The following is a 17,522-nucleotide window of genomic DNA, read 5'->3' on the forward strand; positions in this document are numbered from 1 at the left end:
AGGCTCTACTTCCCAGGGCTATTGGGAGAGTTATATGTGTGAGTGCATAGAAAGCGTCGTGTGTAGGGGACATAACACGTGTGCTCAAGCAAGATTTGAAGAACTTAAAAAACTTACCCTGTCTTTCATCCAGAAATCCGGCAGCCAGAACTCGTATTCAGTCCTGTCTGCCCCCAAATTACATTTTTAACCTTGTGCCAGTGGCTGCCCAGAAGATGCCCAGGCCTTGGGGAAGCTGGAACCGGGCTCGGCTGCACAGCCGTCGGTAGATGGCGCTGTGGGGCCACGAGGACCACCCTGGCGCCAAAAGCGTGCGCTCCCGTATCAGGTCACGCACAGACGGGGGTCCTCCCAAGCCCCGGGCCATACCCTAGATGAGGTGCTGCCCTAGGAGGGAGGTACCGCTCACCCTGTTTCTCTGATGAGGATTACAAGGACCCAGAGAGATTAAGCCACTGGCCCGAGGTCACACATCCAAAAGGCACTGGGGCTCCCCCCACCCCAGATGCACCCACTGAGATCCCCAGCCCCGCCCTCATGACACCTACCCCACCCTCACGGGCCCCGAGAGGCCACAGTTACTCTGGAGCTTGATGGGAACCAGGCATCCCCCTTCTGCCCCCACCATGGCTGGACATTCCAACAAAGCTGAAGCCGCCAGCTTTGAAGTCAGAGCTAAGCCCCAGATTAGGGTGGCTCCAGGCTGGCCTGTCCCTCCCAGCCCCGTCGCCAGGCCCACGCCCACGGCTCCCCCCTGTCCAGTGTCCTCTTGGCACAGAAAGATCTGGGGCCCAGAGAGGGAAGGGCTTGCTTAGCAAGACACAGCCCCTCTTCTGAATGCCCTCCCCCTGCTAAGGAGCCCCAGGTGCCCCCCTACCCAAGACCGGCCACGGTCCTGAAATCCCGCCTCACAGTCCCCTATCAGCACCCAAGAGGTCTCATGTTAATGTGTTGTCCCCTTTCCCGGCCCCACGGACACACATGCATTAACACCTATCATCCCAATAACGTGTCTTGGGCGGCAATGTGATCCTGAATACATTCAGGGGTGTGGGGCAGATGGAAGGCGGATGACTGTGGAAGGTCTGGAGCTGGGAAGGGCGATCTCCCCCTGGATCTAGCTTCGTCATCTGTTCGCAGAGCATTTTGCACCTCCATGACCCTGGAGGATCCTTCCAGCTCAGCCTGCCATGCGCTCTGTGATTCTAGTTGGGTCACACCCACCTGGAAGCCAGGCAGGTGTGTGTGTGTGTGTGTGTGTGTGTGTGTTGGGCAGGGGGGATCCCCTGCATGCCAGGCAACAGCCTAGGGGCCTTATGTATCCCTATTTTTCTGTCCTGAGGAGTGTCTCGTGTTCTAAAAGCCAGCCAGCCCCATCCCTGCTGTGTGGTCACCAAGGGTCCCAACAGAACCAAGATTGAAGACTTGACGTCCTATCTACTCCACCCTCACCGAATAGGCACCAGGCGAGCCATGAGGCACGCTAAACTGGGAGAGGCTGGGGCAGAGGCGGGGCAGGTGGAGTGAGGGCAGTGGACACCACCCTGGACGGGCTTTAGGAGAGCGACAGATGCAAAGTGCCCCGGGACGCCATATCAGTGGGACTGAGCTGACGCCTGAATCATCCAGGGAGTCTGGCTTCAAGACAGTGAACTCTGAGCTTACGTGTGTGCCCGGCAACAAACTCTCATGTGGCTGAGAGGCCGTCTGTCTGTCTGTCAGCAAGCAGCCACACTCCCTTGGCCCCACCCTACTGGATGGAGGCTCTTTTGTTCGAGGGGATTTGGACTCAAGACTGAAAGCGAATGCTTTTAGACTTGGGGTTCAAGAACTCATGTTCCAGAGAGTTCTGGACCGTTTGCTTTCTGAATAGTCTCTCACAGTCTCTCCTCTAGAATTCACCTCTTCCCCAAATCTCAGTGATTCCCACCCCACGTCTATTATTTTTGCCCTTAAGTATTGTCTACATTAGTTACTTTCCTTAAATTGACTCATGTACATACATTTCTTCTGAAGAAAGCTTTTCTAAAAGAAAAACACAAAACCTCACTACCAAACATGAAAGCTAGTTCCACACGCCATAAATAGGAGATGACCTTAAAAATATAGAGGGTGTTGCTCAAGTCTAGCTGGCTGCTGTGGCTGAAGGAAGGCCTAGGGTCTGCTTCCTGATGGTTAAGAAGGGCATCGGGCTGGTCAGAGCCCCACCAACGTCAAACAGAGCCTCTCCACGTGATGTAATCAGCAGTGGACTTCTCTGGAAGAAGACTCCTTTTTTTCCATCTTCCACCTGGAGGCCTGTCATCATCCTGTTTGTCTGCATTTCCCCTACCCATTCTTCAAGTTATCACCTCCTCCAGGAAGCCTTCCAGGCTGGATTGGGCCTCTCCTCTGTTCTTTCTCAGTTCCATGGGCCTTTCCGGACTTTGCACTTGTCACCCTGGGTTATTAAATTGCATTTGTGCTCGTGTCACTCCTGGTGACACAGAAGTGTCCCTACTCCCAGGACACAATTTTACCATGGCCTACATGGGTGGCCTACTGCCTCCTCACCTGCCCCTTGCCCATCCACCCCTCTATCACCTTGAGTCCTTCTGGTATCCTAATGTCATTACTGGCCATGGGGTCTGCCTTCCCCTGGACGTGGGCTCAGTAGGGGCCCGGATGCTATCTGTCTGTCCACCACTGGATCCCAAAGCCTGGCCTGCGTGAAGCAAGGAGCTATCCTGTGAAGTTAGCACTGTCATGATCCTCATTTTCCAAATAGGGAAACTGAGTCATGGCAAGGTTAGTGAGTTGCCGAGGGTCACCCACGCAGAAGTGGCAAAGTCGGAGGCAAACTCAGGCGTCCGGGCTGTGGAGCCAGCCAAGGTCACCACGACCTTCATCCTGTGCCCAGGGCTCAGCTCACAGCGGGAATGGGGTAGAATTTCCCACCAAACAGACTCTGTGGCTACTGGGGTGTCCCTTCAAGTACCTCACCGTCTGCCTTCACCACCCCCGGGGCCTGAAATTCCACCAGGAGGTTTCAGTGGCCTGAGGGCTAGTGTCCCTGGACTGAGGACACCGTGGGCCCCGCTACCCGCACCCCAGCCACTTCCTGGCCGTGAAAAAGGTACAGAGTCACCCCCAGGGTTGCCACGGAGACGGCCGATGGAGGCAGAGCTCGGTCAGCAGAGGCTCCCCGGGAGATTCCCCGCCCAGCCGGCTCCAAGCCCCTGGGGTCCGTCCTGGAAAGACCTTCAAAGGACTCGGCCATTCTTGAGCGAGTGCCAGGGAGAGAATCTGTTCTCAGAGTCAATTTAGCCAGCCGCACGGGTGGAAGGAATTTGCCGTTTCTCTTAACAGCGACCCCCTCGTGATTTACACGGGGGCCACTGTCCGAAGGCCCCGGCTGACGGATCACAGTGGAAAATCAGATGCCAAGACCCAGGCGGCTCACTAGGCTAATTACCCTCAATGAGACCCAGCTGGCTGGGGAAGCCGGCGGGGGCCAGGGCAGAACCAGATCCCTGCACCCAGCCCCCTGGGGACATGAAGCCTGCCATGGCTGTGTCCGGCCTTGCTGCCCGTCACCTACCGGGCTCGGGTTGCAGCCACCAAGAATTCCAGGAGAGCCAGTCCTGGCCAGCTCTCGAGACAGGTCACCTTCTGTGCAGCACAGCTAGGCAGGCCCAGGGATGCCCACGGCCTCAGGGTTTCCTGCTGTCCAGGGGGCTGGAGATCCCTGGGACTCACTCCAGGGGCCATGGGATCCCATTCTGTCTGTGGGGAGACTAAGGCCCAGACAGGGAGTGCAGGCCCCATGCAGCCCTGGGGATGGCCCTGGGGATGCTGCAGGCCCTGGCCATGACCTCTGGCCTGCAGTGCCTTCTTGGAGGCCCAGAGCCCACAGCACGGGCCGCAGAAGCTACCTCCAGTGGTCTCATGCAGTTTGAGTCAGCTCTCCAGGCCTGCTGGAGCCGATTACATGTTTCCCAAGAGTCTACTAAGTGCCAGGCCCTGTGCAGGGGGCTAGGGGTACAGGGAGGGACAGAATCCAACCTGATCCCAGACTTAAAGCCCTATGGGGAAGGCAAACACCACTTATGTATCCTCAGCGGAAGCGCTTGGTGCCATGAAGATGCCCTGGAGGGGGTGTGGCACAGGCCAAGCAGCAGACACTGGGGAGGTGGGGTAGAGCAGAGAACAGAAAGCTGAGTGGGGGTCAGTGGGCAGAGGAGGGGGTGGTACCAGGCAGGAAAGTGTGCCAGGCAGAAAGAATAGCATACACAAAGGCCCTGGGGCAGGAAGAAACGTAGGGCACTCAAGGGGCCAAATGCGCAGCTGGAGCCCAGAGCCAGGAGGTTGAGGGTGCAGGGCGAGGTTAGGGAGGCCACAAGGAGTTCTTGTACCTTTAAAAAGCGATCCCAGATATGACTCAGGAGACATGATGAGTCCATTAACACGCATGCTGCTCCCAATTTCTCTCTGGCTTTCAGGAAACTCAACTCCCACCCTAGCTTCCTGGAGTCGAGGAGGATCCAGTGGGACCTACCTGGGGGTCCCACGGGGCCAACCCAAGTATCCCTCCACAGAACTGGATGGAAAGTCAGAGAGACTAAAGGCCCCTGGCTGTGGGCTCGGGTCAGGGGCAGCCAAGATCACCAATGAACCTCCTTGGAAGGAGAAGGGCCATGAGCCAGCCATTCTGTGGAGCCACGACTGGCCCACCACTCTGCTCCCTTCTTCTTCCCAGGCCACCGGAGTCTGCTCGCTCCCATGCCTGTGGGGCCAGAGCCCACTGAGGACAGAGGTGGGTGTTCCTGGTGTTACTGATCATCTCTGGGCCCTGGAACAGAGGGGGCGTAAGTGGATGGATGTCTGAAGGACAGAGGAATGAATGGGCCCCCAGTCTCCTCTCCTGAGCCATATGGAGCCCCTGGGGCCTTCCCGGCTGGCCGCCCCTGTGTCCTTGCAGAGCTGGGTCACTGCAGGGCAGGCAGAGCGGGGTGTCACGGAGCAGGGCAGCCCGGAGCTGTCAGCGGGCGAGCAGGTGCCCGTGGCGTCCGTTCCCTCCAGCTTGGCTCTGGCCTGGTTCCTCAGGGCACGAACAGGTCTGACGAGTTCCTCAGCAGCGGAGACCTTGATTTCCAGGAAAGCCAAACTCTTAGAGAGCAGAAAGAACAAGGCCTGGGCGGAGAGAAGGCTCTTTTGGAATACTGCTTCTCCTCTGCCGTGGGCCTTCCCCAGCCCCTGCTCGCAGACCTTGCCCTTGTGATCTGAGCCGGGGAGCTCCGGGCTGATGGGCACACCTCTCTCTCCACCTCCCCCAGAGGCAACGAGGACTCCATCCCTCCCCACCCCCCCAATCCCACGGCATCGGCTGGTAGCGTGGGGTAGAGCGTACGGGTGCAGGCTCAGAGCCGGGCTGCCTGGGTTCCCCTTCCAGCTCCACCAATGACCTTGGGCAAACTCTGTCCTCCCTTTCCGGTCCTGCGCTCACATGGCTGAGGTGCCTAAGAGCACGTGCAGACCTCAGCCTGGGGCCTGGCACTTCGGATCCCACGTTGTTGGCATTTCTCCACTCGATCTTCTCCCTCGGGCCTCACCTCCCGGCCTGCTGACCGCCAGTCTCTGCCTGGTCTTCCTCCTGCTCTAAGGGCTCGGGGTTACTCTGTGGACTCTTCTGGTCCCGCTGCCGGCTATCCCTTCACAGGCTAGGCCCAGGTCCTGGCTCCCAGAGCCCTAGACATAGCATCCATCTGCCTCTTGCACCTCACTACTAACACTCCAAGCCCCAAACTGAACTCAGCATCTCTCCCCGGAGCCACTTTTCCTCCGAGTCCTCCCCCCTACCCAGGGCAGGGCACCATCAGTCACCAAAGCCATGTCCCCACGGCTCCCCCTGATGCCCATCATCTCTACCCTTTCTCCTGATCATACTGTCTTGTCTCTTTCCTCTTTCTTTCTCTCTCCTTTTCCTTTTTCTTGCGCCCTTCCTTCCTGTTGGGATAGAACATAAATATAGTAAAGTACATTAACAGCTCGAATCTTAGATCGTATGATCACCTTACGTGTCTATACATGAGTACGTGCCACCAGATCAAGACATGGAGGATTTTCATCTCCCACAAGTTTCTCTCATGGCCCTTCCCCACCCCAGAAATAACCATCATTCTGCCTTCCGCCTCCATAAATTAGCTTCACCTGATTTTGAACTCCACATACGTAGAATCAAAAAAATACGCACTCTGAGACATCGAGATGGATGGATTGGAAATGAGAGTCCAGATATAAAGCCATACAACTCTGATGAGTTCATCTTTGACAAGGATGCCAAAGCCACTCAAGGCGGGAACATAGTCTTCACTCTTCCAAATCCTGGAAGAACTGGGTATCTACAGGCAAAGAATGAAGCTGGACCCCCTACTTCACACCAGAGACGACGACGACAAAGCCCTCAAGATGTCTCAATGTCCTAAATGCAGGACATTGAGACATAAAAGAATAAGCATGAAAGAACACTATTAAGAAAGTGAAAAGAGAATCCACAGAATGGGAGAACATTTTTGCAAATCATGGATCTAAAGAACCTAGTATCAAATATATATAAAGAACTCTTAGAGCTCAGCAACCAAAAAGATAAGTAACCCAATTTAAAAATGGGTCATAAAGCTGAAAAGACATTTTTCAAAAAAAAAATATAAAAATGGTCAATAAGAACATGATAAGATGCTCAGCATCATCAATCATTAGGGAAATGCAAATGAAAAACAAAATAAAAGGCCACTTTACACCCACTAGGAGGGCTATTAAAAAACAACAACAACAGTGGGGCGCCTGGCTGGCTCAGCTGATAGAGTGTGCAACTCTTGATCCCAGGTTGTGAGTTCAAGTCCCACATTGGATGTAGAGCTTACTTAAATAAATAAAAATTTAAAAAAGAAAAAAAGAAAAAAACCCAAAAATAACAGTGCTGGCGAGGATGTGAAGAAAGTAGAAGAACTTCGAACATTGCCAGTGGGCATGTAAAATGGTGCAGTCACTTTGAAAAGGTGCTTTGAAAAGCAGCTGAGCAATTCCTGGAAAAGTTAAATATGGAGTTACTATATGACCCATCCGTTTCACTCCTAGAAGAGGATCAAAAAACATGCTCACACAAAAACTTGCACATGAATGTTCACAGCTCTGTTACTCATAATAGCCCCAAAGTGGGAACATCCCTAATGTCCATCAAGAGATGACTGGGTAAACAAAGTGTGGTCTAGCCGCACAATGCAATGTTATTCAGCTATAAAGAGGAAAAGTACCACAACACAGAGGAACCATGGAAACATTATGCGAAGAAGCCAGACACCAAAGGCCATATACTGTATGACTCCATTTATATGAAATGTCTAGAATAGGCAGATCCATGGAAAAAGAAATTAGATTGGGGGTTGTTGGGGACTTGGCACAGAAAGGGATGAGGAGTGGCTGCTAATGGGTTTTTTGGGGGGCAATGAAAATATCCTGGATATGGATAGTAGTGACAGGTGCACAGCCCTGTGAGGATACTAAAAACCACTGAATTATATCCTTTAAAATGATGGGTTTTATGGTATATGAATTATATCTTAATAAAAAAGTTATTTTTAAGTATGCTATCATTTTAAAAAGTTAAAGAAAGAAGTGTGCTCTCTTTTGTGTGTGTCTTTTTTTTTTTTTAAGATTTTATTTTTAGGGACGCCTGGGTGGCTCAGTCAGTTGGGCGTCTGCCTTCGGCTCAGGTCATGATCCCGAGATGCTGGGATGGAGCCCCGCATCGGGCTCCCTGCCCCGCAGGGAGCCTGCCTCTCCCTCTGCCTGCCGCTCCCCCTGCTTGTGCTTTCTCTCTCTGTCAAATAAATAAATAAAAATCTCAAAAAAAAAAAAAGATTTTATTTTTAAGTAAGCTCTATCCCCAACGTGGGGCTGGAACTCACAAGCCTGAGATCAAGATCATTGTCTTGTTTCCAATTTGGGACTCTTGTAGATCTGTGAGCTCTCACACTTGTCTTTCGAAGGACATGTGATGGACATTTCTGGCGGTCTCTGTGTAGGAGTGGGAGTGCTAGGTGAGCAAATGTATCCATTTTAACTTCAGGAGGAAGTGCTGCCCCAGTTTGCCAAAGGGGTTGACCCACTTCACGCTCCTGTGACCCAACTTCGAGAGTTCTGTTTGTTCTACATCCTCGTCAACACTTGGCGTTGTCAATCTTTTTAACTTTAGCTATTCTGGTGGGTGTGTTCTGTAAGGAGGTTTTCATTTGCATTTTCCCTACAAGCGTGAAGTTGAGCATCTTTTCAGGTCTTTCTTAGCCATTTGGAGACTTTTTGGCATTTACTTGTGTGTGTGTGTGTGTGTGTGTGTCTGTGGTTGTTAGCTTTCCATTAAGGATGTGTAGGATTTTTAAAAAATGTTTCTCCATGAAGTCTTTTTTTTTTTTAAAGATTTTATTTACTTATTTTTGAGAGAGAGAGGGAGAGTGTGTGAGCGCCAGCAAGGGGAGGGGCGGAGGGAGAGGCAGGCTCCTCGCTGAGCAGGGAGCCCAACATGGAACCCCATCCCAGGACCCCGGGATCATGTCTTTCGCTGAGGGGAAATGTTTACTTTTGATGAAGTCCAACTTATGCATTTTCATTTTGTGGTTGGTGCTACATGTGTCCTCTTTAAGGAATCCTCACGGGCTCCTTAAACATTTCTTGGCTCCGCCCCCTCGTCTCTACCTCGTTGGCCTCTGCCCAGCTCCTAGGGAGCATTGCTCCGACCCCTCTCCCTGTGCCCCCACCCCACTTCTTGTCCTGCTCACTGCACCACCTTCCAGCCCAGGGACAGGGTTGGCTCATCTGGGTGTCCCCCGGACCGGCACGGGGGTTTGGCGCGCCCTAGGTGCTCAATAAAAGCTTCCTAAATGAAGGCATGTCCTGTGGCCCAGCTGGGGATCATTAAAACTGTCAATTAGTTCTAAACACCAGCTCATCAGGAACATTTGAGCAAAGCCGGGGAAGTAAAAAAGTTTTGGAAAAACCAACAACGCAGGAATGTTTCGCTTTCTCCCCAACCAGAGCATTAATCACGAAAACTCAGGCCTTGTTAGCATTCTTTATTCTCGCTTTGCCCCTGAGCCACAGGGCGAGGGGAGCCTTTCCTTTGCACACGTTGGCTGTAGGGGGCTCCCCAGGGGTCACCCCCAAAACATGGCGGGTGTTTGCTGCCTCCCAGTGTTGGGGGGGTCCCTGGCCTCCTAGTCTTTCTCCTCTCCGTGTGTGATGACGTAGCACAGGTTCCGGTAATCCAGGTTACCACACATATCTGGCGGGAAAGCCGCAAACATCTGCTTGACCTGGGGAAGGAGCAGGGAGTCAGCCTGGACTCGGGTGGAAGGGGGACCAGAGTCGGGGGGGGTGTCACCTGAGGGCGTCAGGCAGAACGTGGCTCCCCTCTCTGCAGATGGAGGCAGGGATGGCCACGGGCCCACAGCCAGCCCCACTCAGCCTTGTCCCCCTCCAAGGAGTCAAAGGGCTCATCATGTCGGCATCTAAACAAGAGCCATCTCTCGGGGAGGGGCTGCTGAGAAGGGCCTGGGCCGGGCAGGACCTCCCCTGGAAGATTCTAGGCAGGGCCCTGGAAAACACGCACTCACCTCCTCCTCACTGAACCGGTCGGCCTGGGTCATGAGCTTCTCTTTGATGCTGCTCGAGGGGAAGAGGAAGGGTCAGGTTCAGGGGAAGGGCCACCCCGGGCGTGCACATGCAGATCCCGGGTGGGGGGTGAGAGGGGACAGGCGGTGGGGATGCGTTGTGCCCCAGGAAGACGCCGGCCAGATGTCTGTGTGGCCTCAGACGGACCCCTCCATTTCTTCTAGACGCACCGCTGGTTCAGCCAGGGACTTGCGCTGACATGTGCATCGTGCCTTCGGGAGTACAACGGGCTTGCACTCGGCCGAGGCATGATAAAGCCTTGCCCAGGTCTCCTTTGCTCCTCGTAGCCCCGGGAAGCCAGGGCTATGAGCCCCCTTCACAGAGAAACTGCTGAGGTTCGGGAGATGTCAGGACCGGCAGTGACAGTGTGCGGCCAGAGCTGCCCGGGGGCCTGGAGGAGCGGCAGGAGGTGAAGCTCCAGAAGCCTGATGCCCCGGGAGCTTGGAGGGCTACCCTCCCCCCCGGCCTCTCGGGGGGCACAGCGGGCAGGGAAAGGATCAGAGGGCTGAGCCAGGCCTGAGCGCCAAGTGTCCCGTGGCGCTGGCAAAGGCCAGCCCGCTAAGGACCGACGCGCATTTTCCATTATTTATGTTACTGTGGGACAGTCACAGTTTCCGACTCTCTGAGCTGGGGACTGTTCACAGACTCCGTTTCAGCCAGAGCCTCCTCTGTGGCCTGCCTGGCAGGCAGCCACGTCTTCCACGTCCAATAGCCCCGGGGGTGAGGTCTTCGGTTCCCAAACTGGGTCCCTGAAGTGTTCCTGGCCTGGCACTGGGGGGAGTGAGGGTGCGTGCCGGGAGAGGGGTTGGTCCAGACCACTCCTGGGGTGGCTCTCAGTGCCTCCTGGGGGTCCCCAAGATGGCTGTGGGAATCAGGGACCCTGAGGGAGGGGTGAAGGAGAGGGCCCCAGCCTGCAGAAACCCTGAACGACCCCTCCCCTACCCCTGGGGAGCATGTGCCTCACAACTGTGGCGGGTGGTGAGAAGGTGTGGGGGACAAGATGGGCCTTGTCTGGTTTCACCCCCGTTCCCCCCCCCCCCCCCGCCCTCTCCTGCCCTCCCCCGCCCGTCCCCATTACGGGATGATTCTACCGGGCAGCAAATCTAGCCTCAAAGCCAAGGCCTCAAGCCTCCCAGTAATCAGTCAGGAAGCATGTGCCTGGGGAGGAAATTCTGCCTGCCTCAGGCCACGCACAGGCCCAGTGAGACCTCGGAGGCTCTGAAGGGACTTCCCCAGGGACAGTTCAGTGTCCTAGCTCCTGCGCAGGCCGCCCCACCCACCACCCTCGGCTCTGCTCAGTGCTCTCACTGGGGCACAGCAGGCATCGGGGCCCCCACCTCCACAATGCCAGCCCAGTGGCCCCCAGGGCAGACCCGGAGTCCAGGGCTTGTTGCATGAGCTGCCCCACACAGGCCCTCTCTGTGCTCAGCCTCTCCCACCCAGCTTCCCCACGCCCTCCAGCCGCCCCCTTACCAGCCCCGCAAACGCCGAGCCCTACCCCTTCACAGCTATGTTCTGGCCTCTAGAATGTTCCCTGCCCCAGCCTAGGCAACCCTATGTCGCCCTTCAAGGCCCACCTCTACCACTGGGAAACCCACCCCTGGTGACCCTACACTCCCTATACACTTCCACACAGAAATGGGGACACTGGGTCCCAGAGAGGGGAAGGGGGGGGACACTGGGCGATGGCTGAGCTGGGCAGGGCAGTGCCCGCCTGGCTCCTGGCCAGACACTGACCGAGCTGGGTGGGGGAGGAGACTGGGCTGCAACCCACCCTGACCTCACCCCAGCTCACTGATCACCTGAGCCTCTGGGGAGAGAAAAACCAAATGAAGGGCAGAGGGGACTTACAAATCAGCCTTGACGAAACCTTTCCCTGCGGTGTCAAACACCTTGAAGGCGTGGAGAATGGTCTCCTCCGGGTCCGTACCTAGAAAACAGCACATACAGGCAGGGAGAGAATGAGAGCATAGGCCAGGGCTGGGGGCTGGGCTTCCCCCCCAACTTCTACTCCACAGTGGGAGCAAGAGAAGGGAGATTTCTGAGAAACGAGGAATAGGAGTAACGACCAAGAGCACTGTGTGTAGTTGTGAGCAGCCTGCTCAGCTGTACATGGAGACCCCAACTGAGCACTTACTATATGCTTAACCCTCCTGATGACTGGCCTGATTTCATAGGCAAAGAAACTGAAGCTCAGATTAGTGAGGTGGGGTTGGGGTGGGGGCACTTCTGGGGCTCCCTCGTGACCCGAGATGTGCATGAGAGCTGGCAGGTCCAAAAAGACAGTGCTGTACTTGGGGGCTGAAGGCTGGGCTTGGGCAGGGGCACTGGAGGGTCTGCAACATGGTCCAGGCCAGAGATGGGGCGGGTGGAGGGCAGTGGGCTGGAGGGAGGGCAGAGCAGTTCTGGTTTGTCACCGACCCCCACACCCCGGTGTGGGCTTGGGGGAAAGGTGTCATTAGAAGGAATGTCTATTACCACAACAGGATGGAAGAGCTAGCCCCTGGTTGTATGGATGGGGAAACTGAGGCCCAGAGGAAAGCAGGGTCTGGCCCAAGGCCTCACAGCCATTAATGACAGCAGGCGACCTGGTGACCCTTCCCTGATGCTCTCTCCCCTCTGTCACACTGCCACCCCGCTCACTGCAGACCAGGCATGTCCTCTTCCTTCCTCAAGGCTCAGCTCTGTCACCAGTGACATGGAGGGAAAGGTGTGTTTGCTGCCCACCTCCCAGGATCAGCTTGCAAAAGGGGTCATTAATGGTAAAGATCGGGTCGAACATTGATGGGTCACGGTCGCAAACCCCTCTGAGTGCTCTGTGCCATGTTGGCTCCCAGGAACCGCCCCCCCCGCCACCAGAACACCCCGTGCAGTAGGTATCGATGTCCTCAGTTTGTCAAAGAAGGAACCGAGACAGAGGACCTTGCCTGAGGTCCCCACGAAGAACGGGAGGAAGGGTCTGAAGCCGACTCTTTGGACTCCAGAGCTCCCTGCTGCTCTGTGCTCCTGCCTGCCAGACTGGGGCCTCCTCCCGACAGGATGCCATCTGAGTCACTTGGCGTCTCTGAGGCCGAGCGAGGGGCCGAGCCTGGCGCAAGTCTGGCCCCGCTGGCCTGGGAGTTCGGGGAGGGCACAGCCGTGGGCTTCCTCCGCCGAGGGCAGCAGGGAGCCCGTGTGCCCAGGCCAAGAGGCTCAGCCCAGGGTCCCTCTGGGGCAGAGCCCCAGGAACTCACCGCCTGGCCTCGGAAGCAGAGAGGGGGTGCCCCAGGGATTATGGTGGGGGGGCTGGTGGGAGGTCTTGGCCTCCCAGGGCATGTGAAGAGTCCTCGCTGCTGGGGTGGGCTGGCTCCAACCCACCTTCCTGAGGACCAGCAGCCCCGGTCCTCTCTCCCCCCAGAGAGGGTCTCTGCTCTGCGGACCGCAAACCACACAAATGTATGGGCCACAGAGTGGCCATTGGGAATCACGTGACCAAGTGTCCTCATCCCAGTTAGAGGGATGACGGGGCCTGCTCCAGCCCCCCAGCTCCTGTCCCCACTGCTGGCCGAGTGTGCAGGCTCAGCCAAGTTCACGTAACAAGCTCAGATGGAGCCCCCATCCTGGGATCCCTGCAAAACTGAGAAAAAACTGCAGTCTCTTGGCCCCTGTGGGGGCCTGCCTGGCCCTGGGTCATGGCTCTTAGCTCAGCCGTGCACCCACGCGAACTTCAGGCCTCCCACGTAGAGTCACCAGCTAGAGTCCCTCAAGTCTTTCCCAGGAGTATACCTCTGCCCCCCCCCCCCCCCCCCCCCGCTTCTGAGCTGAATCTTCAAGGAGGAGGCCACAGTCCTGGGAATAAGCCCTAACGAGCTTCCCAGAGCTCCAGGCTCCCCTCCGGCTCCATGTCCGGCCCTCAGTCTCCCCGGGAGGGCAGGTCTATTGTTGGCCTTTAGCTCCAGGATCAGCCAGGACAGGGTGTGTAGAGGTTATTATACTTCCCAGCTGGCCTCAACCCACGAGACTGTTAGGATTTCTTGCCAAACATAATCAGTGATGTGGCCAGGGTCACCCCTGGAGTGGGTTGAGTTGGCCCCAAAACATATGCCCATGTTCTCATCTCTGGAACCTGGAAATGTCACCTCACTTGAAAAAGGGGCCTTTGCAGATGTAAGGAAATGGTGTTGAGATGGGCAGACCATCCATCCTGGGCTATGCCGATGGGCCCTAAATCCAGTGACAAGTGTCCCTCTAAGAGTGAGGGACAGGGAGATGGGCAGACAGAAGAGGAGGGGGACAGTGGGACCACAGAGACAGGGAATGGAGCAAGGCAGCCACCGGAGGCCAGAAAAGGCACAAAAAAAATGGGGCTCTCCCCTCAAGCCCCTGATAGAGCCTCTTGCCGGATTTCGGACTTCCAGACGCTGGATCTGAGAGAACACATTGAGGCTTTTTTGAGCTGTCAAGTTTGTGGTTCTTTGTTAGAGCAGCCTCAGGACACCAACACAACCCCCATTTTACAGACATTACGAAAATGGAGGTGCAAAGCAGACAAGCCTGGCCCAAGGTCACCCCGTGGGGATCAGTGGGAGGGCATCCAGCAGGTGCAGGCCGAGGGTGGGTGGGGAGGAGTCTCACCTCCCAGGGCAGCCTCAGCCCAGGCTGGCCCCCTCCCTCTGCCCAGGGAAGCCTCGAGCCCAGGAAAACGCTACAAAGGGGCAGAAGGTAGCTCCCCGGGGCCCAGAGAGAAAGGGACAGAGTTGCCTGGACCACTGCCCTGAGCCCACGCCCCCAGCCCAATGCTGCATCTCGGGAGGCACCATGGTTAGAGCCCAGAGTCGTGGTTAGGGTTCTATCCCCGCCACTCTGATGCGCGGGTGCCTGGCACAAGTATGGTGACACCTCTGAGCCCCTCGAGCTGTTCCCTGGAAGCTGTTTGAGTGGCCCTCCCGGAGCTGGGGTCAGTCGTAGTAACTTCCAGAATCCCATTCCCAGCGACCCTCCTCCTGTTGGCTGTGAGGCAGGGAAGGTAAGGCGAGCCCAGGGGTAGGGAAGTGGGGCTGGGGCCCCTGGTGGGCAGAGGGCTGTCACACGAATTGTCCCCTCCCGCCCCCAGGAGGCCCTTCTCCCACCCTGGTGTAGAAGTGGAAACTGGGGTGGGTCCCGGGGGGCTGGCAGCTGGGGCCACACCATGCTCCCAGCTGTCTGCACGCAGAGCCGGGCTGCCCAGCCCCTCCCCAGGGCCACCTGGGGCCTCGCTCACCCTTCAGCTTCTCCCCAAACATGGTCAGGAAGACGGTGAAGTTGATGGGCCCGGGGGCCTCCTTCACCATGGCCTCCAGCTCCTCGTTCTTCACATTGATGCGGCCTGGGGGAGGGGGAGGGACACCCAGGAGCGCAATGAGGGACAGAGGGGACCCTGCCTGCAGGCAGCCCAGGAAAGCAGAGCTCAGGACCAGGGAGCTTCCTGCAGGGTCTCCCAGCTCTACCCTCCCACCGCACCCCCCCCCAGCCCTCAGGCCCTGCCCACCTGCTGGGGAACCTTCAGAGGGGGACACATTCAGCCACAGCAAGGCTGCCCCCGCCCCCTGCTACCACCCTGGCCTCCCTGGACAGGAGAGCAAGTTGGTGATTATCTCCATCTCACAGATGAAGAAACTGAGGCCCAAAGAAGCTGAAGTGGAGGTGCATAGGGACCAGAAGACCTGGAGCTCAGAGCTCATGTGCCCCAGGAGGAGGTCATCCGGGGGTGGGTGGACTCTGGGGTTCCTCGTGGTCCCAGCGGACAATCACATCTCCGAGAGCTCAAAGCTTAGTTTAGACATGACTTGGTTATGCCCCCTTCCCCTGACCTGAACCCCCTCCCCATTCATGCCTTAAGTCCTCTCCTTGGGCCCTTAGAGAGGGCAAAAGCCTCCCCTGGCAGCTGAAACCCGGTAGCCTTGAGCCCTGCAGACGTGTCCGGCCTCCTCCCCCAGCATCTCCCACTGCTCTCTTGGCCCCCTACCCCACCCCGGCCTCCTAAGCCAGGCCTTTGCATGGGCCATTTGTGCACCTGCTGCCCTCCCTGTGTCCTCGGCCCAGATCGTACCTTCCAGGCACAGGCCACCCCTCCCCTGTGCCCCCACGGCCCCCCAGCCCCCCACACCCACTACAACTGCTGCCCTGGCCTGTCCCCAGGCACCCACTCTTTCCAGAAGGCCTGGGCTCAGTTCTGCCCCACGCCCTGAGCCCCCGCAGCTGCTGGTAACCCACCCAAGGCAGCAAAGGTGTCCCTCAGGTCCTCCTTGTCGATGAAGCCATCCCGGTTCTGGTCCATGATGGTGAAGGCCTGGTGGAGACGTGGGTACTGAGCAGCCTCCTACCCACTCGCCCAAGCCCAGGCCCCTCCCCAGAACCCTGCTCCCCCAAGGGACTGTTGTCCTGCACACTGCTGCCTGGGTAACCTCTGGCCAGCCGGTGTCCTGGCTCAGCACAGCACCAGCACGAGAGTGTTGGCTGACCCACTCAGCTCCCACCGCACGCCAACACACAGCTGGGATGCCACGCCCATCCCTCACTTCATGCTGCAGCAACCCCATTTTACAGAGAGGGAAACTGAGGCTCAGAGAGCAGAAGGACTCGCCCGAGGTCACGCAGCAAGCAAAGGTTCGGGTAGAGAGGGGCGGGGGTTGCCCAAAGACCGCAAGTCACGTCTCCGGGCTCAGAGGCACACCATGGCGGCCTCTAAGGATAGTGACATCATCATCACCCCCAGGGACTGAGGGCCACCCGGGGCCTTGCCAGACCCCTGAGTGTTTCCATGCATTGCATTACTCCTCCCGGTGGCCCCAGAGGGCACTGACCAACCTCTTTAAACTCCTGGATCTGGGACTGATCAAACATGGAGAAGACATTGGAGCCGGCTCCACCTTCCGCTCTCTTGCGGGCTCTTCTGGGTGCCTGGGAGGTGCCAGGTGGGGTACTGCAGAAGGCCTTCCGCCGGAGGTCAGCCATGCACCCCGCCCGCCCCCCACACCTCCCCTCCCAGCGTGTCATGGTCCCGAACAACACGGCCACCCTGGGCCACAGGGTGCAGCAGACAGACGGGGCTCCTAAGGAAGCCTTGTGGATAAGGGTGGGGGGCATTTGTCCAGCCTGAGGCCAGAAACCTGGGGGCCCCCACCCCACAGGCTGGTCAGCGGCTTCCTGACCTGGTGGGGGGAGCCCAGGCGGTATAGCAGAGAGGACACAGTCCACCCCTATCTCCCTGCGGCCGTCCCCCCTCGGGGCTCCCCTGCGCCCACCCAGGGCCCGGTTCCATCGGGAAACGTCTGCCCAGAGCTCAGAAACCATCTCCACAGCAGGTAGAGCAGGCGACCCCCCACACGGAGGGTCTCTGGCCAGCCTTCCTGCCTCCACATGCTTCTCTCAGGATATCAGGGGCCTGAGAGCCCACCATTGAGCATTCCCTGAAAGCTCTGGGTCCCCAAGACCCCCCAGGGGGCCTCGCCCTCCGCGGCTATCACCAAGGACTTTCAGACTTGGCTCGTGAGGTGGGAAAGCGCAGCCCGGACTTCACAGGGCTGGAGGGGCAAGTGGGGTGTCCCCCCCAGCCCAGCGCCCCTGCCTCCATGTCAGTGGTGCCAAGCCACTGCCCACCCCACCCCAGAGCGCGGGCTTCCCCTGCCTCCCCCGCCCCCGGCCCCTGTGTGGTCTCCTCTCCCCGAGCTCACGCCTGTACCCCAGCCCGCGCTCACCCCCACTTCCCCTCCGGCTCCCAGGCTCAGGAGCAGCAGTAACGGCTGACTTATAATTAGCTTTTACTGGGTGCTTTGTCTCCACTAATCCTTTGAAACAGG

General features: G+C 57.4%; 1 protein-coding gene across 1 annotated transcript; it reads right to left on the reverse strand.

The window, feature by feature from the left end:
* Positions 1-9,107: 9,107 nt before the first annotated feature.
* On the reverse strand, positions 9,108-16,581 carry MYL10 (myosin light chain 10). Its single transcript, XM_025864570.2, has 6 exons — positions 16,531-16,581; positions 15,937-16,012; positions 14,945-15,049; positions 11,557-11,635; positions 9,648-9,696; positions 9,108-9,347 (listed from the first exon to the last, which is right to left on the reverse strand). The coding sequence occupies exons 1-6, from the start codon at positions 16,564-16,566 to the stop codon at positions 9,249-9,251; spliced, it is 444 nt and encodes a 147-aa protein (XP_025720355.2). The 5' UTR covers positions 16,567-16,581; the 3' UTR covers positions 9,108-9,248.
* Between the last annotated feature and the right edge of the window lie 941 nt (positions 16,582-17,522).

This window comes from Callorhinus ursinus, unplaced genomic scaffold (genome assembly GCF_003265705.2).
Source record: "Callorhinus ursinus isolate GAN/ISIS: 27379988/994484 unplaced genomic scaffold, GSC_fseal_2.0 scaffold55, whole genome shotgun sequence".
Lineage (NCBI taxonomy): Eukaryota > Metazoa > Chordata > Mammalia > Carnivora > Otariidae > Callorhinus > Callorhinus ursinus.

What these genes read in the sequence shown, in the direction of transcription:
- MYL10 (XM_025864570.2), bottom strand. Translation starts at nt 16,566, where the DNA reads ATGTTTGATCAGTCCCAGATCCAGGAGTTTAAAGAG. An exon ending in GTTTGGGGAGAAGCTGAAGG is followed by an intron (nt 11,636 to 14,944) that starts GTGAGCGAGGCC and finishes GCTGTTTTCTAG; the next exon opens with GTACGGACCCGGAGGAGACC. An exon ending in GGTTTCGTCAAGGCTGATTT is followed by an intron (nt 9,697 to 11,556) that starts GTAAGTCCCCTC and finishes CCCCTCGAGCAG; the next exon opens with CATCAAAGAGAAGCTCATGA.